General features: G+C 40.5%; 1 protein-coding gene across 11 annotated transcripts in view; it reads right to left on the bottom strand.

Moving 5' to 3' along the window:
• The window catches only part of LMO7 (LIM domain 7), a 189,766-nt gene that overhangs the window by 24,716 nt on the left and 143,206 nt on the right, over nucleotides 1-21,844 (bottom strand). For 10 of the 11 annotated variants that reach the window (XM_064493074.1, XM_064493072.1, XM_064493071.1 and 7 more), the window contains 5 exons: nucleotides 21,758-21,787; nucleotides 13,979-14,096; nucleotides 11,705-11,847; nucleotides 9,735-10,167; nucleotides 7,772-8,080 (listed from right to left, as the gene is read on the bottom strand). In XM_064493074.1, the coding sequence (XP_064349144.1) occupies nucleotides 7,772-8,080; nucleotides 9,735-10,167; nucleotides 11,705-11,847; nucleotides 13,979-14,096; nucleotides 21,758-21,787 (1,033 nt within the window). The remainder of the gene's footprint in view (nucleotides 1-7,771; nucleotides 8,081-9,734; nucleotides 10,168-11,704; nucleotides 11,848-13,978; nucleotides 14,097-21,757; nucleotides 21,788-21,844) is intronic. The other variant, XM_064493077.1, reaches the window with a different exon arrangement.

A 21,844-nucleotide genomic window follows, 5' to 3' on the forward strand; every position in this document is an offset into this window, starting at 1 on the left:
ATTCTGTCAAGGCATTTCTGCTTGCCCTGCTGCTGCATGAAGATTTAGGGGTCAGGGCAGAGCTGTTATATCTGCTGCAAAATGTTCAACTAGCTCATCCCTGAGGAACCACCAGTAAGATGCCAAGAACGCTCCAATCAAGACGCCACAAGCTCCTTGAAGTAACATCAGCCCACAAGCTCAAGAACAACAGCCTCTTGGACAGATGACAGCTACAACTCTATTTCCATCTCCATCACTGTATACAGCACACAGCAACAAATCCTCAGTTTCACGGACTACCTTAAGCTGTTTTCCCAAACAAGTGTCTCATGTTTTACAGTGCATGATGTGAAAAATTTAATTATCTGTCATTATTTACATTTTTTGTTTTGGGTAAACAGCAGACATAAATTTTAGCATGTGTTTCCTATATTAGTGTTTCCAGTTCTTTGATTCATAATTATCAAGAACTTAGACATAACTGTTGAAAAAGAAAAGTTCTTCCCAAAGCCACTTGATTTTCTGGAAAAAAAAAAAAAAAAAGACCTACAATTTCTCCATTTTAATTTGGCAGTTAAACCCAAACCTAGGACTGACTGGGCAATTCATAAAGACTTATACTTAAAGTTTTCCATCTCTAAAATAAATTTAAAATCCAAGTGACTATATGCTGAGAAAAACTGTGATATGACATAAGAGTTAGAAGGAAAACAAGGAAGGCACTGAGGACAGGATCAAGAACTGACTGTGTTACGTGGACACAGGCGGTAAGCGCTGTAATAACACTCACTCACTTATTCAACATACACTTACTGTGCATCTATTCTGAATAAAACACTTGGGAAAGAAGGATGAAAGAGGCCTGTCCTTGCTCTCAAGAAATAATTATTGACTCTTCAAGAGTGGGTATGGAATTCTTTTAGGGAAAAAACATTTATAGCTAATAATATAGAAATGTTTTCATCAAAAAGCATGTAAAACTGTTTAAATATGGGAACCCAGAGACAAACAGTGAGAACACTCATCAATAATCAGCCTGATGCACACCAGTCTCTAGAACACAGTAAAATGCTATGAATAGAAAAAATTACTGGTTAGTTCTACTCCTTAACCAAAACCACCACACACTTAAATTAGAGATGACTCAATGAAAATAAGCGGTCATCTTCACCACTCTTACCCCACCCCACCCCCCAAAGAATTCTGACCTAAAGCCAACAAGAGTGCAGAATCAATTGCTATATAAGGGCACAGAGACAAATGATGGGGTAGATGCTCCCAGACATTAATTGAGGTTTTTTTATCTTGAAGAATAAGAGACAGGATGGAGTTGTAATAAACAGTTCCAAACTACAATAAAGAATACTTTGTGGGAGACAGCCAGCGAACATTATCCTTTTCCACCAAACATAGGATAAAAGCCAACGAGCCGAAGCCACGGATGCAGGAGTCTCACAATTGTATTAGACCAGAAGACCTGTCCTCCCAAGGGCTGCTCTCACCTTGGAGATAAATCTCTGCTGGGGCATAATAAAAGGGCAGAGAAGCACCTCTCAGAAATAGTTAATAGAGGAGGTCAGCCTCTCAGTGGCTACAGCCTGGAAGCCTATGTGGGTCCTGGTGATGCACACAGGAAAGGAGAGGAACCGCGTGAGCAATTCTGCCAACAGCCAGGCAGCCTCAGGCAGGTCACTGAGTCTGGCAGAATCTTCCCTCACAATGACACTGACTTGAAAGCTTTCTGTTTTTCAAAAGCCTGTTTTCAAATGAAAACCTTATGGTGACCATCTCCCTCCTACACCAACATACAGAAAGGATTCAGGTGGGTGCTGTAGCCTTAGGGAAAGCGCCCCAGAGGCCCCTTTTAGATGGCTTCCCCCATGACAGCCCCTCAGGCGTCTCTGTGGAATCCACAGTTCTTGGGCTAGTTTGTCCCTAAGACCATCTGCAGGTGAATGTGTCTATAATTACAGTCAAGCATAAACTATTCAACGATGACTTCACTTAGGATTTCTACTTCCTTATTTCCCTCTGCAAGACATATGCCATGTGAATATTCCACAAAGGATCCATGCTTCAGAAGACAATATTGTGGGAACTTCCCTTTGAACTAGATGGAACCAAGAACATAAATTATGGGGGGAAATCTAGAGTCTTGATGACCGTTAAAGAACTGTCTCAAGTGGCTTCAGTTGTCCGCACCGGGAGAGATTAAACTATAGTTACCAGCACATCAGCATCAAAAGTGAAAGTAACTTCCCTCCAACTGGACACAATTTTGAACAGAAGTGTACACTTCAAGCTGAGGTTTTTAAACAAAAACGTGGTAACCGGGTACAGCAATGAGAAGATCTATTTTTGTGAGATCTGGTGAATTAAGATTCTCACGTCCCCACAGATGGGAAGGAAGAACAGGCTCAGCGTGGTGTGCTAACCAGCCAGACGTCGATTCTCCTCCAATGTTTTCGCCTACTTAAAGCCTACTTATCTTGATCAAATCAAGTAACAAAAAATCCATGCAGGCTGTAAAGTCATAAATAACAGAGGAACTATACCACCTTTGATTTTTGCACACTGGTTCTTAGTGTCGTTTTTTTAAGGGTCTTAGTGGGATGAGAAGAGAGCGAGCAGCCCTCAGATCACTCCTTCACCAAAGAGATGTCTACACCCGCCCTCCCCGCTTCACCATCCCCCATCCCAAGGAAGCAGGTGGTGTTTTCAGCTCTGTCACTTGATTCAACCCATTCCCAAGCTTCTCTCTTACCTTCCAAATCCACTGTTGGTCTTCATCCCATCAGGCACTACCAACTGTTCTTGCTTCTTACGCAGTCTTCTAAGTCACCCTTCATTCCACTTTCTCTTGCCTTTTCCCCCCATCTCGCGGGCCACCTCTCAGTTTCAGTAGTGTGTTTTTTTTTCTTCTATTTCCTTTTTGTTGTCATTCCTCCTTCTGGACTACACCCCACCTTCTGGACTACATGCTTTCCTAAGTAAACCCCATGCACTGTCTTCAACTACTATCTAAGCCCAACATATTCAAAACTGAATCTGTTATTTACCTCCCCAAACCTGCTCTTCCACCTCTTGCTTTTCATATATTGGTTCATCATATCACTACCTAACCAGATGCCCAAGTTAGAAACATCAGGTTCTTTCTGGGTCTCTTCCTCCTCCCCTTCACTAACTGCTCCCCACCCCACCTCCACACAATGGTCCCCCACGCACCACACCCATGCACTTAATAAAGTGCTGGCAAGTCCACAATCCATGAATCTGTCTTGAACCATTCCACCCTTCCATCCTCCTTCAGGTTCTCACCTTCATTCTGGTCCTGGTTTCCCCTGTAAATTGCTGCAGGGCACCTCCTAATTGGCCCTCCCACCTCCAGCCCTTCCTTCCCTCCAGCTTCTTTCTACACAGCTGCCAGAACTTTGGTTACAGAAAATGCCGAATCTAATAATTACACCCAGTTTTTAAATTGATGGTAGTGCCTTATTGCCTACTGGGTAGATTTCAAAGTCTACATTTCACAATTAGATTCAGTTCTGGTACGTTTCAATAAATAGCTACCTTTCCTCAAATTAATTTTAAGAGTGATTTTCCCTTTATGAACCAGAAGATATTTCAGTCCAAATTGGCTCCAAAATTCTAGAGACATGGCAAAGTTAAAATAAGTCAACATTTGGTGTTTTAACTTGATATAAGGCAGTTCTCAAATTTAAGCATGTTATATTTAAAAAAAAAATTGGGTCAGAGAAATTTCAACTGTGACCTAAGCATTTAACTAGCCAGTGGCATACTGCATAACTTTCAAATCTCCAGTATTTCCCTGGTAAATGGGAGGAAAATACCACCCACCTTGCTAGGGTATTGAGAGGATTAAATGAAACATTTAAAAGATGCCAAAGCACATGGTTGATGCCCAGTAATCATCTTCTTTTTCCCATGGAAACAACATTATACATGGTAATATATGCTGGGTTAGCAATTTCCACATCAGCTACAGAAAAGCCTGTTTAACTTTCACACACTTAGCTCTAAAGCCAGCAGAACCCGGTCAGCGTTCAACAAACACTTCAGATCCAGGCACCGCACTAAAAGTGAGCACGACAGTCTTGCTCGCGACCTTTAGAGAGAGGAGGTCTAGTGATGGTGACACGCAGGTGAAGTGCACAGGAGGAAGCTGTGACAAGGCAGACCCTGGGCACTACTGAAAGGGGCACCGTCAGAGGCTTGGGCACTAGGATGTGGACCTGTAACAAGCTTCCTTCCTTCCACCTGTCATCCTACTTCTGGTACGGCTTTAAAAATCTGGGTCAAAGGTCCTGAAATGTGGACTGGGATGAGATTTGAGAGCAGAGGGTTCTGACAAGGCAGAAAACAAAAATCTGTAGGCAAGATCAATTTGGGGGAATAAAACACATCTGTGAGGCAGCTGGAGAAGGATGGAGGACTCTGGGAGCCACACTGTCCCCTCCTGTTCAGGGTCAGCCCCAGGACTGCCCTGGATTGGCAATGCAGGCAGGGAAAGAAGCAATACCATGACAGAAGTATGGGAGAAAAGGGACTGGAGAGAAAACTCCAGATCAACAATGCGGATGGGAAAGAAATTCCTGGGCAGATTTTATATGAGGTCATTTAAGTTCTTCCTTCATTCAGTCTTCGCTCCTTTATGTCATGAACTCCCTTATTACCAGGACTGTGTGGTAGGCTCCCAGCCTTCTCTGCCCCCAGGTTTTACTTCTTAAAAATAATTCTATATAACATCAGAGTGCTTACATTCCCAAAACACCCCTTAATCTTAAAATTCCCACACTCAAGATCCTATAAGGACCTAAATTACCTGATGAATAAAGTTCATACTTGAGTCTAGTCATCAGAGCCCTGAATGTAATTCAAGCCAGGGAACACCTGAGTGCTAACTATGGTAAAGGCTATGGAGGGTATAAATACCAGAGAATGAGAAATGAATCTATGGAACAAGGAAGAATTCAGTGAATGAAACTCTTGTTCAGGGTGAAAAGTTCAGTTCCAACAAGGGGGAGGAGATATCCTGACTCACAAAGGAAGTGACTCTCCTGGGCTTTGAAGGAACAGGAAGAGTTCAAAATACAGAGATGGGTGAAATGAACATTTTTAAATACGGTAACAAATGAGAACAAATATGTATCTGATGTGCTCATGAAAGTATATGGTATGTTCCAGAAGAAGCAAGCGGTCCCCTGTGGCTAGATGTCACCTGCTTCCTTCTCTTTCTCACAACACAGAGCTGTGTGGGGAACCTTGAGTCAGACTGCCTGAGTTCAAATCCTGACTCTACCACTCAGTACACCCTGTGCGGCCTTGGACAAGTAACATGACCACGCCATGTCTCAGTTTTCACGGCCACCAAACAGCGATTAGAGGGTCACTGTGAGGATTAACTAAGGTAATGCCCTGCACAGCCGGGCTCAGTAAACATTAGCTGTTACGGCACTACAAAGGGAGTCTGGGACCAGTCAGCAGGGGCCTCAGTGTCCCCCCGAGTGCTTTGAACTTCAGTGAACAGACCACAGCGTGCCCAGAGGGCTTTGAAACAGAGAAATTACCAAGTACAGCCTGGCATCATGCAAATTAATCTGGTGCCAGCCTTGTGTAGAAGGCATAGAGACATATGACTATTTACAAAGTGTTTGCATGGATGGAGAAAGGGCCGGAATTAGGGTAGCAGAAGTGGGGACAGAAAAGAGTAACATTAAGGGAGGCTGCAGGAAGGAACGAAGAGACATTCCAGCGAACATCGAGAGGTAAGAAAGACGACCTGAAGGACAGTCTTTCACAGTTTCCGGGACATCCACCTGCAGCTAGTGTAACACTGTAAACCAACTGTGCTTCATCTAGACTTCCAGCCCCACACTATTTTATTTTTCTGTTCTCTGAACTCCTAGAATCAGATAGTTTGGAGGAATGTTGCATATGCCTTTGACATATTGGTTCACAGCCCTTTTCCCAAGTCAGCAAGCTCCTTCCAGGGACCAGAGCAGGGCGACGTCACATAAGCTACCTTCCTCAGAGGACAGAAGTGGACACGCCAAGCATCTCAGGGGCAGGCAAGTCACCAGAGGATAAATACATTTGTTCAAGAATTCTGGTTGCTCCACTTACTAGATCACGGCTCATTTTGCTTGGTAGCATTCCATTTCAAGTTGGGTGACTAAAGAGCTAAATCTACTAAGGATGAAACCTGAAACCAGGCCGCGTTAACGCAGGTACCCCTGAACTGCTCTCACCTGGAACAAACCCACACCCACACTTCCCTTCTTCCTCTTAATCCCACGGATGCAGCTAGTCAACTGCCACCCTGAGGGAGTTTCCACCACCTCGCACAATACATTAATTGGCTGTTTTGTGGGATTTGCTATTTGAAAAGGTGAAGGCAAAAAGGCACGTCCATAAAACAAAAGACACCTTGCTTCCCTTTTTATTATTCACCCACTGTTACCTTATGTTCCCCAAGTATAAAATAGGCTATTGTTCTCATCCACTGAGACTTACGATGCTAATTACATGTTTTCCAATTCTTTAAAATTGAAGTTAGAAAAATAACTTACAAAAAAATGATTTTAGCAATCTGATGAAATTGGTTTTAGATGTTTGTAAATATGCATGGGAAAACTGGAAGAAATATACCTAAATGTGAAAGGATATCTCTAAATGATGGGGTTACCAAGTCATTTTTGTTATTTATATGTTCCTGCATTTCCAGATTTTCCCAAGCACAGAGTACTTTATAGCCATGAAGGAAAAAAGCTTACTCTAACTTGTTAAGCTCTCCTGCACTAGTAAAAACTAATGATACTAAAATCTGCTATATCATATTTCACAGAAAGGTATTTCATTAATATAACTGAGGCCAGGTTACATGCTTGATGTTGTGCCCTGGGGGGAAAAACACCCTAGTAAGGCAGCAGAGAACGCAAGACTACGCCACAGAACCACAGAAGCATCTCCATGCTCAAGGGTCCCAATAACTATCAAATTGTTTAATGAAGGTTTTTTTTTTCTGAAAGAGAAAAGCTTTCTTTCTGTTCTGTAGACAACCAATGACGTCTTAGCCTACATGTAAAACATACCATAAAAACATTCATTGCCTAATGATTCTCTTAAAGTCAGCTATGGGATTCTTAAGTAGGAAAAGTACAAATACCCTGAGTCATTTTTCATCTGATGGTATACTTTGTTTGGACTCCAAATGTTAAGTAATGCAACTGTCATACTGTCACTAAGCCTCAATATCCCCCCTACACAATTCTGGGCTTTCCAAAGTATAAACTCGTATTAAAAGTCACGAGGAGGTTCATATGGTAACCTAGAAATGCCATGTGCCTAGAGGCCAGTACCTCACATGTGCACCACGTTCTCCTTGGGGTCAGTTCACTTCCCTGAGAAGGAGCTTTTATTACCCATCTGTCTACTAGATCTGCACCGAAAACCTCCCAAGTGAGCCCTGCACCTGCACCTGGACCGCTAAGCACAGTGCAAGGCAACAGCTAGAGGGAAAACCCATCTAAGCCCCAAGGAGACGGGTCCAAAAAGTCTCCATCCGCCCATATCACAAATATAATCTGGACCCACAGACTCAGAGTTGCAAGAGACCTACTTCCTCCAAGATCGGTTAAAAAATAAACTACAGTATCATTTTCTACATTATCAGCCCAGACTGTAATACCTGGAGGTGAGAAACGTGGCTTCCAGATTTAAATATTTATGTTTCTGAGCAGAGAGTGATAAAAAGCCTTCCAAAACTCACCTGTGGTCTTGAGACCTCTGACTGTGGGGAGCTTCTCCCTTCTCCAAGCTCAGACATTAAATCAGGACTGGATGTTGAAGATAATGTGTCTTTAGAAGCGGCAGCATGGTCCTGGGAAGGAGATGAGACGGGGGGTGTAGGAGAGGGCAACCTCATCACACCTTCTCGGGAGGCTGCTGCCTGTCCTTCGCTGGATGAGCTGGGCGCCAGCTGGCTTTTGTCCGGTTTTTGCAGAGAGGTGCTAACCAAATCGCTTTGGGTTCTCTTAACGCCTCCTACGTCTCCATTATACTTCCAACCATCATCCATCTAAACAGGAAACATCACTTTAAACTTGGTATTCTGTTAGATCTCTGTTTTAAAAGTGTGTGCATTCAATTAATATTTTAAAGTTATGAAAGGAACATATACCTCACATAGCAAAGTGACCATGACTAAAAGCCTGGAGCACGTTCTTACTAACAGATGTGCACGTAGGTAGTGGAAGGGTTCATCGTTTTTACAAAAGTGTTTATGTTATAAAAGGACCTACTTATTGACCTTTGCTTGTTTACATCACTCCTGGCCAACAGGCAGAAATCTAAACTAGTTCAATTGTTGAATACTTCACAGTATGTATAGTTATAATTTATTCATTTGATATGCATTCAGTGTTGCTTAAAATTTTCCGAAAATAATTCACATATCTTTATAACCAGAATGTTTCTTTTTAGAGCACAGATTCCCAAAAGTAGACTTGCTGGACCAAGGAATATTTTATATATGCAATATAAAATATGTTTATATATACATTTATATATCTTTTTCTAAATGTAGTAATGCACTCCCAAAGTAACGTATAAGAATGTCTGTTTCTCTGCATCCTTGCCAATACTAGACGTTTTGAAGGTTTTAAATCTTTGTCAATCAGATGGAGGAAAAGCTGTCCACCTCCTTCTTGCTCTAATAAGACTGAATATGCTTCTGTGGTGCTTTATGTTACCAACCATTTAAACTTCCTCTCCCTTGAACTGGCTATTCATTTCTATATCCATTTTTCTACTATATATTTTTTCCTTACCCATTGTAGGAGCATTTTAAGTCTTAGGGATATTAACCCTATATACAAAATACATTTTACTGATATTTTTCTGAGCCCATATAAATTGTCTTTTGACCAGTTAATGGTGTCTACTGTATAAATTTGATTTTTATGTTGTCAAATATGTCTATATTTACTTAATATAATGGTCAGAGTTTTTCCTGGCTACTTTAGGTGGGCTTCCTTCACCTTGAATGTTTTGTAATAGAATTTTTCTTGTTTTAGAGTTTCAGGATTCCACCCTGGCAGAAGTAGAAGGAATTTGAACACTGATGTTCTCAGACTGTACTGCTTCCTTTCACATAGTTCAAATTAATCCACTCAGTTTCAGGTGTGTGGTACTGCTTCATTCTCAGGGCAAGTGATTCCATATTCTATATTCTTTAAAATATGTATTTTTGAGCCATAAGATACATTTTAATAACTACATTCAAAGATATCAAGTTCTAATGAAGTGGGAAATCAGGAAAAATAGAAATTTGTACATAATCACCTGAAAATATTTAGGTTAAGCCACATGAAGTTGCTGTTTAGCAGGTCAAAAAGAACTTACTGGCAACTTCATACTGTACAACCTAATAATTTACAAAAGATATATCTGAGAAAATATGACACTAAAGAATAAATGCTCTGCCTTAGAATGGGGTTTATTTTTTTAAATGTATTGGCTCTACTTTCATTGAATTAAAGTTTAATCAATTCTGCATCATTGCTATATTTTAAGCATTAAATATCTACTGAATCTACACTGGCTAAAATAAAACTGCTTTATATATAAATTATGTACATTTTACATATCAAGCATCGGCACTCAAACCTCTGCACAAGTTCACCAGTATTCTGCTCTGCAGAACAGGCTAAGTGAACTGGGAGCACATTTACCGTGTAGGATCTTGGGAGTGATGAGATTCCCCTTGACTGAGAGCCAAAAGGTCTTGGTGTGACCACAGATGTTAACCTGGCCGTATCAGATCTCTGGTAACTTCTGGGGAGAGAAGCTGAAACTCGATTCGACTCCACTTGTATATTCAGTGAATGCTGAGAAGACAAAGAGGCTGGGTGGTGTTCCTCCCAGAGGCTTTTAGAAGGAAGCTGAATTTCAGCTGTTACAGCATCCTCCCTTTTGGCAAAAGTTGTAGAATCTTGTTTAGAAATTTCTGCAGGATAAGTTGTCCCCTTCTCTTCTACCCTCTCACTCTGGTAACTTGCTTCTGACATAGTCAGTGTAGGGGGAAGCTTTTCTTCAGTGAATACGTCATCAGAAGAATACAATCTCCTCCTTGATGTAGCTGTAGGCATCTGACTTTGGGACTCCCTTAGCAGAAAGAAACACCACAACCACAAAGTTATGCATTTGACACACAGAGATGGAGAGACAGATGTTACTTTGGTCATTAACATAAAAAAAAGTGGATGGGAATGAAAAGACTGCCGACTTCATATAATAATACAATATTAACAGAAAGTGAAAATAAGTACATGCAAATTTTTAATGCTACAGAAAAAAGATTAAGAGCTTGACTTTTTTTCTTAAAGAGGCTAAAAAAATACCCCTGAAGTAGTTGACATTGTAAAGAGATTTTTGAGATTTGCAGATACTAACTAACTAATATAGATAAAATAGGTAAACAAGTTCATGCCGTGTAGTGTGGGGAACTATATTCAATATCTTGTAGTAACTTATGGTGAAAAAGAATGTGAAAACGAATATATGCATGTTCATATATGACTGAGGCATTATGCTGTACACCAGAAACTGATGCAGTATTGTAAACTGACTATACTTCAACACAAAATATATATACAGAAAAAAAAAGAAAATTTTAAGAAAGGATTATTTAAAGTTTCATCCACAAGTTTATAATTCCTCCAAAATTAATGTTCTATAAAGATAACTGACAACAAATTTGAACCCTCCAAACATATGGATTTCTTAACAGCATTGAGAGTTTTCCTGGATACAATTCATAATAAAAGTTTAGTAAAAACAGAAGACCACACAAGACTCAGACTTCCATTAAGATCAAGTTAGTGTATGATTTCATATAGCTTGGTAGAATTTGCATGGGCAATTATTGCAGATTAAAAGTCATCATTTCTATAAATTATAGAGAGGTTGACGAAACAGTCTCGGGGCTACCATTTAGTAAGGAGTACCTCTCAAGCCAACTCTGCTGCACTTAAGTGAATGAAACTGTGTTTACCATTGGCATCTAGGGCACAAAGGAGCTTTGTTTAATTTCACCTACCAGCACATTTCCTTTTTGACAGTATTCTTAAAGCATATTTGCCTTCTCCCTGACCTGTAAACATCTCAAGGTTTCACACAGTAACTGCTCTACAGGCAAGTTTAAATTGGACCTTTATCTTGTTATGTTGCAATGCAAAAAATAAACCCTCATACTGATGTTTATATAGTCTTCCTTTAAAAATACAATGTTAATTGCACCACTAAAACACAAAAAAGAACTTTGCTATATTTTTCACAATTTATTTAGGAGTGGGAGCTGGTTTTATTTGGCCACTCTATTTCTCAATTTACTTTAAAAGGAGAAAAAGTTGTTTATTTTCTGCAAATATAGCCAACACCACCCAATTCTGCACATGAATATACAATGTAAAATGAAGAAATAATGTACACCAATTTTAAGCACTCATTCCGCCTGTTAACTTAAGTCACTATTTATTACAGCAATACTTAGCCTTTTCACTGCAGAGTAAAATGCTCGAAGTTTCATGCATTTCTGATGACAGTTTAAAATCGGTGCACATGTATATCTCACTACACTTACACAAAATATCTATTTCTAACACTCATATCTCTGATCCTGAGATGCATTCAGCCTCATTACCTGTCCTGCAGCATTTCGTTAAATGTCTTAGATTTTCTCTCAGACTTCTCAAGCGCCAGCTTCTCAATCTCTTCCCTCTCTTCTTTTTTCTTCTGCAGATCTGAAGTGTAGCTTTTTCGACGATCTTTCCATTTTGCAAGGTCCTAACAGAAGCAAATCACATCAACACAGGCACACCTGAATTTCTACACACCCTTCCCGGCAGTGAGAGCCCGCCAGAGGATCCCATTACGTCGCTGAAACTATGCACTCCAACTTGATGCCAAGGTGCCCTAATTTTGCTTTTTATAGCCAGCGTCTCTGTACCAAGCCTTTATCTCCTGCGTCTGTCTAGAAACCCTGACCTAATAAGATAGATCCCATTTTTGTTTTCCCAGAAAGTGCCTGCCTCCTTGCCCATTTCACAAAGGGTGCTAAACGCTTGTAATTAGATGCCAGCTCAGAAAGGTCAGGAACTGTTTCAAATTCATTTCCATCTCACTCTAATCATCTGGCTCTTATGTGACATGACGTTTCACTAGTCAAACTGGAACAGAAACATGACTGTAAAATGGCTAAGCATAGAAGCACACCCGGTCTTTTGTTTAACAAATACTGAGTTCAAGCCCTGCTTTGAGGCAAGGGGCCCATAAACACACAGATGAATAAGAGGTGCTTCCCCTCAAGGAACTCTCAGTACAGAGCGGAAAGACAGACACGTAGTTAAAAGTGCAAAAATGAGTGTTGTAGGATTGCATGAGAGAGTGGGGGTCCGAGAGAGAAAGTAGTCAATTTCATGTTAGGCAGGGGAGGGCCAGGTTGGGAAAGGCTCAAATGGGGGAGCCAGACTCAATGTGTGATTTCAAAGTGGGTCACCTCCACATAAGGACAGGGCAATGAGGAAGATCACACAGGAATCAAGTGGACATCTGCTTCCCATGCCCCCAGGCACTTGAGTCTCACCAAGCTGGGTGACCCCAGGACAACGAACCTAACTCACCTTTAAAATTAGCCCTAAGAGCTTAAGCTCGTTCTGACACCCAAGGGGTTAAGACAGTCTGGATGGTACCAACTGTTCTGTCACCAAAACAGAGAAATAGCATGCCAAGAACTGCTAGGGGTACTCCAGCCCAAACAGAAGCCTAAGCAAGATCTCAAACTAAAGGGGCACCTCACCCCTGGGGCACATAAATTAGGCTTGATTTCTACTTTGGGGGAACAGACAGGGCCATACCTGCTTTAAAGAACAGCCTGAAACCCACATGAACTATTTCCAGAAAGAACAAATCAGTGCACATTTTAGTCCTATAGGATAACCACTGTGAGTTTTAACCTAATGGATAATCCCCTAATACCTCTTCTTTTCATACCTAGTCACCATGTATTTTGGCAAACTGACTTTGAATTTTTGTTTTTTGACAATCAAATTGAGTTTCCAAGTAAAAGAGACACTCGAATTTAGAAACACAGCCAAGGCAGAGGGTTCATCTTCATTTCTTAATCTTTAATTCCTCTGAAAATTAAGATTTACTTTTTTTGTTCAAGATTCCACTCAACTCTCTTACCATCAAGTTGTCCTCAGAATTCTTTGGGTCTGCGCTGTATAGCTTACCTATTGTATTTCCTTACACTCCCTTGTAAACAACTGCACTTATAAAAACTAACCCTTTTTTTAAAAAAAGATAGCGCTTCCTTCCACCAGGGACAAAACTAAAGATTAAGTCTTTATCCAAATAGACATCTGGATACATGTCAGCTCTGTGAAAACACCTAATTTTGATTCACATGAGATAACTGCTTTTTCAACCAAAACGTTACTGAGTTATAGTTCATATTTCTCCCCAAGCCTCCTCTATTAACTCTAAAAACCCTTTCATCTCTCCCCGCTGTTGCCTAGAGTCTGTGCTGGACCCCGTTTGCCCTTAACCTTGAGCAAAGTCTCCCATTTCACAAGCATCAGGAACTGTCATGCCCCAAATTCAACCACCAAAGCAAGTAAACAAGTTACCTATGCTGTCAGGAAGCAGCTTCTCATTTTTGATAACTCACAAAATATATTAGAAGATAAACACTCTCTATTTTTCACAGTGGCCTTTAAGATATGCAACAGTGATAGACCAAAATGGGTTAAAAATCATTTTCCAAGAAAGTTGATCACCTTTCCTACAGAACTGAAATCTGGAATAGCAGGGAAAACCATCTCTGAGAAAACCGACTTTGTTTTTAGAGAAGTAAGAAGAGTCAAACAAACACATCCTCCCTGCCTCCCTATCTCCCAGGAGGAAATATACTCACATCCTGCCATTTCTGATCTTGCTCTTTTAATTGTGACTTTATTTTCTGCATCTCCTCGTAACGCAGCTGACGCAAGTTCTGAATGTCCTCCGCGCTGACATCACTCATGGACTTACTCCTACGACAAAAATACCCATGGTAACCAAGGTTCACATGACTGGATTTAAGGTTAAAACTGGAAGGTTGGGCTTATATTTGGAAATTCCATCTAAATTTCTGTGGTACTACCTAGATGCTTTAGTGATAATATCACAGAAATAGCACTACAGAGATAAATGGTGTTTTTCCAAAACACAGAAACAAGAGCCCAGCACTCAAGCGTGAATTCTTTCACAAAATGGCTAAAATGAATGCTGAACAAGTCAGGAAATATAATCCAGTCCTCATGTTTACAGTGGTCCATGCAGTAAAAGATTACTTTAGAAAAAAATAACTATTTGGCCTTAGAATCACTTGTCTTTATTTTTCTATCTCCTCCAGAGATAATCTTTTAAGGCTTGGCGGCCTTTTCTGAGCGCTTATTAAATAATTTAATGATTACTTGATATTTTCTCCTCAAGTTCAATACCGTGAATAAATGTGCTGCTGCTGCTCAGAGATTCTGTTAAGACCTGCCTCACCACTGCAGTGGGCTTGTTCTCAAAGCACCATGGGTAGTTTCTAACAGCGGGTTACAATATAACCTCCGTTATAGTCCCCTTTTTTATTAAGGTACTTTTCATATCTTCCATGGGTGACCCCTACCATAAGGATGTACTGAGCTTAAACTAGAGTAGTTTGAGTGGAGTCGGGTGCTGGACACCATGCACACGTGCTGTGTACATGCACTTAGAAGGGCACGGGAAGTACACTGGAGAAGGGGAGGCTGAGGGAACCCTGCAGGAAAGAGAGGGGTCAGATCTGAACACTGAACAGCAGGTGGGATTGAGAGAAGAGACATAGAGCTTTCGAATGCGAGCTGCCCAAAATGTTCTCTCCCACCCATCTTTCAGAATAGACTTCTGATTTTGTTCATTGCTACTGACTCCACGTGCAGTTATTTAAGTGACTCCACATCTCCTTCGTGGGCCGTTAAACTTTGCCTTCCCCCAAGATTTTGCCATCACCACATTTTTCAAGTAACACACTTGCTTTTAGCTAGCTCAGGAGTTCAATTACAATCTCCGTGCAAACCTCTCCCATATCTACAGCCTGGGACCAGTCTCTCTGACTCAATTCCAACTGCTTGTTGAATAAACATCTCTGCATGGATATCCCTTAGGCACCTCAACTGTAAAAGGGCCAATTAAATAATATCTAGAAAGGATTTTGTAAGTGGTAACTCAGTAAACACATGGTTATCGTTGACATAGCCAAACTCAATTTTTCTCCAAAGTTGCCTTTCCTCTTGTTAACAGTGTTAACCTGCCCTCCAATCATCCAGATTTGACACCAAAGAACCATTTTTCGCCTCTGTGTCTTCCCCTTCTCCCTGTTTTCAATTAGTTATCAAGTCCTCTTATTCAGTGTCTTTTTCTTCCCATCTCTATTGCCAACACCCTAGATCAGAGCACAGTCAACTCTTACCTGGACTTTTAAAAAGCTTCTTATCACCCAGCCTCCAGATCCAGTGAAGGTCTTTCCTGAACTGTCCCCTCCAATTTGAAAGCCCTTCACCAGTACAGACGCCTTTTTAAATGCCACTCATTTCTCAAGATCCCTGCTAGACTCAAGTGTGGTTGGATGTATACAACTTCCTGTTCATTCTCTGCTTGGAAGTCTAATGGGGCAACTCAGACTTAACTTGTCAGAGCAAAGACTTGACTGTTCACCCTGTAATCCACTCATCTCCCACATTCCTCATCTCAGTAAAAATCAACTCCATCCTTCTGGATTACAGGCCAGAAATCTTTGAGTCACCCCAGAGTCCTCATTCTCTCATACATCAAAACTGATCCCACCAGGAATCCTGTCCTCTACCATCTAAATATACCTAGGATGCAATCACTTCTCACCACCTCCCCCATTGCCACCCGGAACCAAGCCATCCTATCTTCTGCCTGGGCTATTAAAATAACTGGTATCCCTGCTTCCATCTCTTCCTGCCCAACAATGTGTACTGTATACTCAACGTATACACAATGTATACTCAACACATACTCAGTGTATACTCAACACAGCAGCCAGAAGGATCTTTCCAAAACTGCACTCAGATCATGGCATGCCTCCACCCAGCACCCATCAGTTTGTTCCCATCTCACCTGAGTTAAACACAGGTTCTTCCAAGACCTACAAGGTCCAACATTACCTGGCCCCTCGCCTACCTCTCTGCACATGTCCCCCACCCTGCTCCCCTTCACACATTCCGTTCCAGCCACCTGGTTTCCTTGCTCAGGCCCAGCTTCTTGCTTCTCCCCTTGCTCTTCAATCTGCCTGGAATGCTCTTCACCCGAACATCCACATGACCTCTCTCTTCCAGTCAGCTGCTTAAAGGTTACCCCCGGGTTCCAGTCCCTGACCACCGTACAAGAGGAAGTAATGCCCCTCTCCTGATTCACAGTATCCCTCTTTTTCTCCATAGCATTTATCACCATCTGAAATGGATGTTTATTTACACATCACCTGTCTTGCGCTGTAAGATTATAAAGCAGGACTTTTGTCTGATTTGTTTGCTGCTGTATCACCTGTGCCTAAAAGAGTGCCCAGCCCCTGGCAGGTGCTCATAAATGACCTCAAAAATATTCTCCTGCTTTGATAAAGTCTTCCTGCAAAAAATGATGCTTTAGCTGTACCTTTCTCGTGCTTCTTAATGCTCAGCATTATGTCATATGTAGTGGGCACGCATGTGTGTGTGTTTAGCTCACCTCCCTCACAAGTTCACACACTGCTTGGGAGGAAAACACATTAACACAGCACAAGGCATACAGGACACATTCATTTAACACCTGTGCTAAGAATCAAGTATGTCTCATCATATTTATTCAAGCAAAATAAACTAACCATAAAATGTTTCTAATTTTGCAAGAAATTGTGGCCCCTGCTCCAAAGCTTTATAAAGAAAGCTTTGTAAGATTTATTAAAGAATATTAAGGAATTACGTATAAGAGTATATACGAAATTATATACTGAGCTATTAACATCATATATATACTTAACCACGTAAGACTATATAAAAAACTGATTTGAGAATATAAATTTACTTAGGTCATAACTGCAAAGAATAAGGCAATATCAGTTAATACTATAACAGACTCACCAAAAAGAAAATTTTTTCAGGATCAAAGTATGAGGGGAATCTGGGCACCCAACACATGAGGCTACATAAATTCCAGAACAAAATTGGGAACGTTAAGGTTTTTAAATAATCTTATGGTTGGGGAAAGGCTGGACAGTCTCAACTGGCCCAGACCCTTTTTGCCCTCACCCTCTTGCACTATGAAACCTTGGCTTGTGTCTTTTCAGAAAACATGTCCCCATGGGCAAAGGCTGCATCAGCCTCTGGGGAGCTCACAGCACAGAGCCTGACACACAGCAGGTCCCTCAAGATGAACAAAGTGAGCCGAACACCAGCCGGGGTAGACAAGCGCCTGCATAAGGCAGGAACATGAGCCCTCTGTGTTCCCTGGGACATACAAAGTTATCTACAGAAAGTCTGGGCACATTCCGTACAGGCTGAGCCAGGCACCAGCATGAGACAGGAGGTGAGACCCGGCAGCAGCACCGATCTTCACCCCCACCGAACATCACTGAACTTTTCTCAGCCTCGGTTCCTTGTCGGCTAAGCAAGGGAGGGATGGTTAGAACTGGGTCAGCTTATGTTGACTGCTTTTCAGTAACAATCTGGTGGATACACCAACTACTCTTATTAATGCAAATATGACTGTGTGGGATCTCCTGGAAAATGACTCCCAAAGCAGTTTCAAATTAAGAGAGGTCACCCCAGGCCAACTGATAAAATCTAGACCCTTCTAAGTGGAGGAGTCTTTCAGCCAGATCATGAAGAATTCTTTCCTTCCTCATCACAGTTGACAGAACAATTATTTAACTTCTGAGGGCTTACTGTGTGCTGACGACACTGCAAGCAGTCTTTGTATGAAGGCCCTAGGCCGATTCCACCATCCCACCAGCTGCACGTCCCAGGGAAAACTTCAACGTCTGTTTCTAAAATGCACGTGATACCTACCTGCCTACCTCACCAAACTGAGATAAGCACCAGAGACAGTCCCCGGAAGACTGTTTGGGAAAACCATACAGGGCTCCACACCTCAGGTGTTTTGTGGAATGAATGACTCTTCCCTGGCAAATCACAATTCTCTCACAATTCATTTGTTTACCACCTTTGTGTTTCCTTATTTGGAAAGGCTCCAATTCTAGAACTGCACTTGGATTTTTTCCAAAAAATACAGGTCTAACACGTTGTATTTTCAGTTGAATAGAACCTTTTTTTTAATGGCAGTGAGGGTGAAGAGAGAAAGAAAGGGAAGCTTAAGAAAAAAGGTACAGATTTGTAAAACAAGATGACTAAAATCTTATTCTCTTTTCCCACAACTCTGGGACTAGTGTTATGACGGTGTTATTTTAGAACTCAATCTCAGGAAACTTATAAATGAATATCTAAGCAGTAAGGGATCAAAAAAGGACCAGCATGCAGCAAAATTTCCTAACTATAAAATCACTGATAACCTTATCTGGCAAATAGAAATTCCATGATACTAAGTTTGGGGTCCCCAACTTTCAAGGGAAGATATGAACAGACCTGTTTATGTATCTACCTCTAAACATATTTTCATTAGTGTTGTAGGAATTCTCTGAAGAGCAATCAATAATAAAAACTGGGTAAGGAGGCTTTAGAATTACCGTAAGTTAGAATGATAAGACAACATAAGAGAATTTTTGTTTATAGGTTTATGGTCTAAATCAGAGTTTCTCTGCAGCAGCACAATTGACATTTTTGGGCCAGAAAATTATTTGTTTTAGGGGGCTGTCCTGTGTATTGTAGGACATTTAGCACTATCTTTGGCTACAAATGCACTTAATGACAGAAGCAATCCTCACCTCAATCCACCTACAGTGACAATCAAAAATGTCTGGGACACTGCTAAATGCGCCCTGGAGGTGAAACCCTCAGAGAGTTAACTCACATCAACTTTGTTTTTCCTTCCTTTTTCTTGTCTTACATGTCCTTATAGTTCTACAGAATTTGTTTTAGCCAAAACCCATAGGTAAAATATACGTGTCTTGATTATTTTCAATTACAACTTCAACTTGAATCAGTGTTCATTTCCTGTTGATACTGGCAGTAGACTCAATGGCTTAATCATATTACAAAATTGTAGCTAGATACTGTTACAAACTTCTTTGTCATTAACAGACTCTGCAAAGAGGCATCATAACCAGATTTTCAAATGTCATGGGACTATAAGACAATCATGCAACACGAAAGCACACGTGAGAAAATGACTGCAAAGTGTCATATGCATGACTGCATACACAAAGCGTCTTACTGAAAATAAAGTGACAGGTGTTAAATGCCAAGTAAAAAGCCAGCAAGAAATTAACAATCTAACTAAGCCTTCAAAAGGTAGTGCACATTTCTCTTTAACCTGGATCTTACCAAAAAGAAAGCATTCTTGTTACAGGCAATTATTTTTCGATCACAGGATGTTGAGCAATAATGATTTTTCCAGGTAAGTATTCCAAGCTTGACAAAGTACATGTCTGGAGAAATATCACCCAGAAATGCCACTTGTTTCATGTTTGTAAACATTTACAAACATGTTTATAGATACGAAACAAGTTCTAGATTAAAAGTCTATACTCAATCCAATTTAATTTTTTGTTTTCATTGCAGATCATTGGTAACTGATAGAATATTTTTTTTAATCCTATATAATAGATTTTAATTGCAAGTGGTCTAAAATGTACTTGAGTTTTGGAAGGCCTATCTGCATTACTTTCTATCATTTGACAAGTCAGGTATTATTCATCAGCCTCAGTTTACAAACAACCTTGCTCTGTGTTACCTTAGCAATAAACTGCATAGGGAATAGCCTTTAAAATAAATAGTATACTATACAAGCAGCAATCCTGAAATAGTCTCCAGAAGGCATTTGCTGCTCCCGGCAATAGCCCAGAAAAATCCTTAGCTTGCTGAGCTTTGGCATTTCATTTCTCTCTTCCTTCCTTAACCCAGTGATACAATGTGTCCCTAAGGGGGAACATGGACAGTCACTGAAATAGCTGTACGTGTTTACATTCCCACCAAGTATTTGTGCTCAGTGTACTTGTACACCCGTTAAGAAAAACAACCTGTTTATGTCACAAAGCCTTATTTACCAAGGAAAGTTCCCCTGAAAGTTATCATTCAAAATACTTGAAGCTGCAAAGATTTTTCATCAAGTGAAAACACTTTTCCCATGATGAACTGAGATTAGCAGATGCTTAAGTGTCATGCTAAAAATTGCCTTGTTCGCCCTCCCTGACAGAAATGCTGTAAGCACACATGAGGAACCAGATTGGAGATAATGTGCCTTTGCGTATGCAGCACACTGAAAGCCTGCTGGGAGTCTGATTTTTTTAATCAGTGGCTGAGAAGTACCTGCAATTAGTTGCCCATCTCTCAATTACATCTTTGACATTGACAGTGGCTACATTGCTTTAAATAGTAATTTTAGTAACTTCCAAGATCTCCAAACTATCAAAATTATCCAAAGCTTACAAAATTAGAGAATCTGAGAGATGAAATAAATCCCAGGAGGGGAAGATACTTAGCTACTAAGGCTTAGGCGGATTAGAACACTCGACATACTTAAATTGTCTTCTTGCTAAAAAGCTATTAGCAGTTAGATTCACAAAGTTACAGGAAGTTTGATATGAAATATTAAGATGTAGCCACCTGGTTAGTCTCCACTAAGAATGAATGAGTCTACATACAGTGAGTGTGTGATATAAGTAAAAGAAGTTTTTACTTTCACCCTGTTAATCTAGAAATGTAAAATATTTTCAGAAAGTTACTTTTATAATATTTTCTGTCTACCAGGTGACTAGAGTTAAACGACAGCACAGTCGTCCCTTGGTTCCAGGACGTCTATCTATGACACGAAGGGCCAACTGTAGACAGAAACTGGAAATGAGATATAAATACAGTCCTTGCAGAAAGATTGGGAACTACCAAGACTTTAACTTTCACAGTTTTGGAAGGCCAATTCCGCTCTTCAACGCAGCCAAATCACAGATTTTTACCCTAACCAGGAATCTTGAACATGTTTCCAAATTCTAAGGAAAGACTAACACTACTCACCATCCCAACTAACAAAGCACCCCTTGAGCTAAGAGTATACAGATAATGTCAACTGAATGCATCCCAGCCTCAAAGTAAATGCTAATACTCTTTTTCATAGATTTTCTAAAACATAGTTATTTGGGCTCTGACATCCAGAAATGAGAGTTTGGGTCTATGCAGCCATCAGATACCAAAATAAATACACCTAATCTTAGGCAAGTGCTTTTCTTTCTTTTAATCAACTCCTTAAAAAAAAAAGTAAAAGGACATGAATTTTCAACTTCTAATAAAACAAACTACTGCTGTCATATAGCACTTCATGCAATAGGCACTCAGACACAGAAACATAACCATTAGGCTGAAGAATTAAGAAAAGTTTCCCATTTTTTAAGTCTCATGCACAGCACAGAGCATCCCCATTTAGTGACATGCCAGGACAGAAGTGCAATGACATATTACACCAAGGACAAACAATACGCAGAGATTTTTTGTTTTTTACTGTGAACCAGAAAACTTACCCATTCTCACCATAAATCTTTTGAAAGAGTCTAAGAAATCAGAAAACCAAAAATTAAAAGCCATTTTTTTTCTAGTTGCGTTAGTTT

This window comes from Camelus dromedarius, chromosome 13 (genome assembly GCF_036321535.1).
Source record: "Camelus dromedarius isolate mCamDro1 chromosome 13, mCamDro1.pat, whole genome shotgun sequence".
NCBI lineage: Eukaryota > Metazoa > Chordata > Mammalia > Artiodactyla > Camelidae > Camelus > Camelus dromedarius.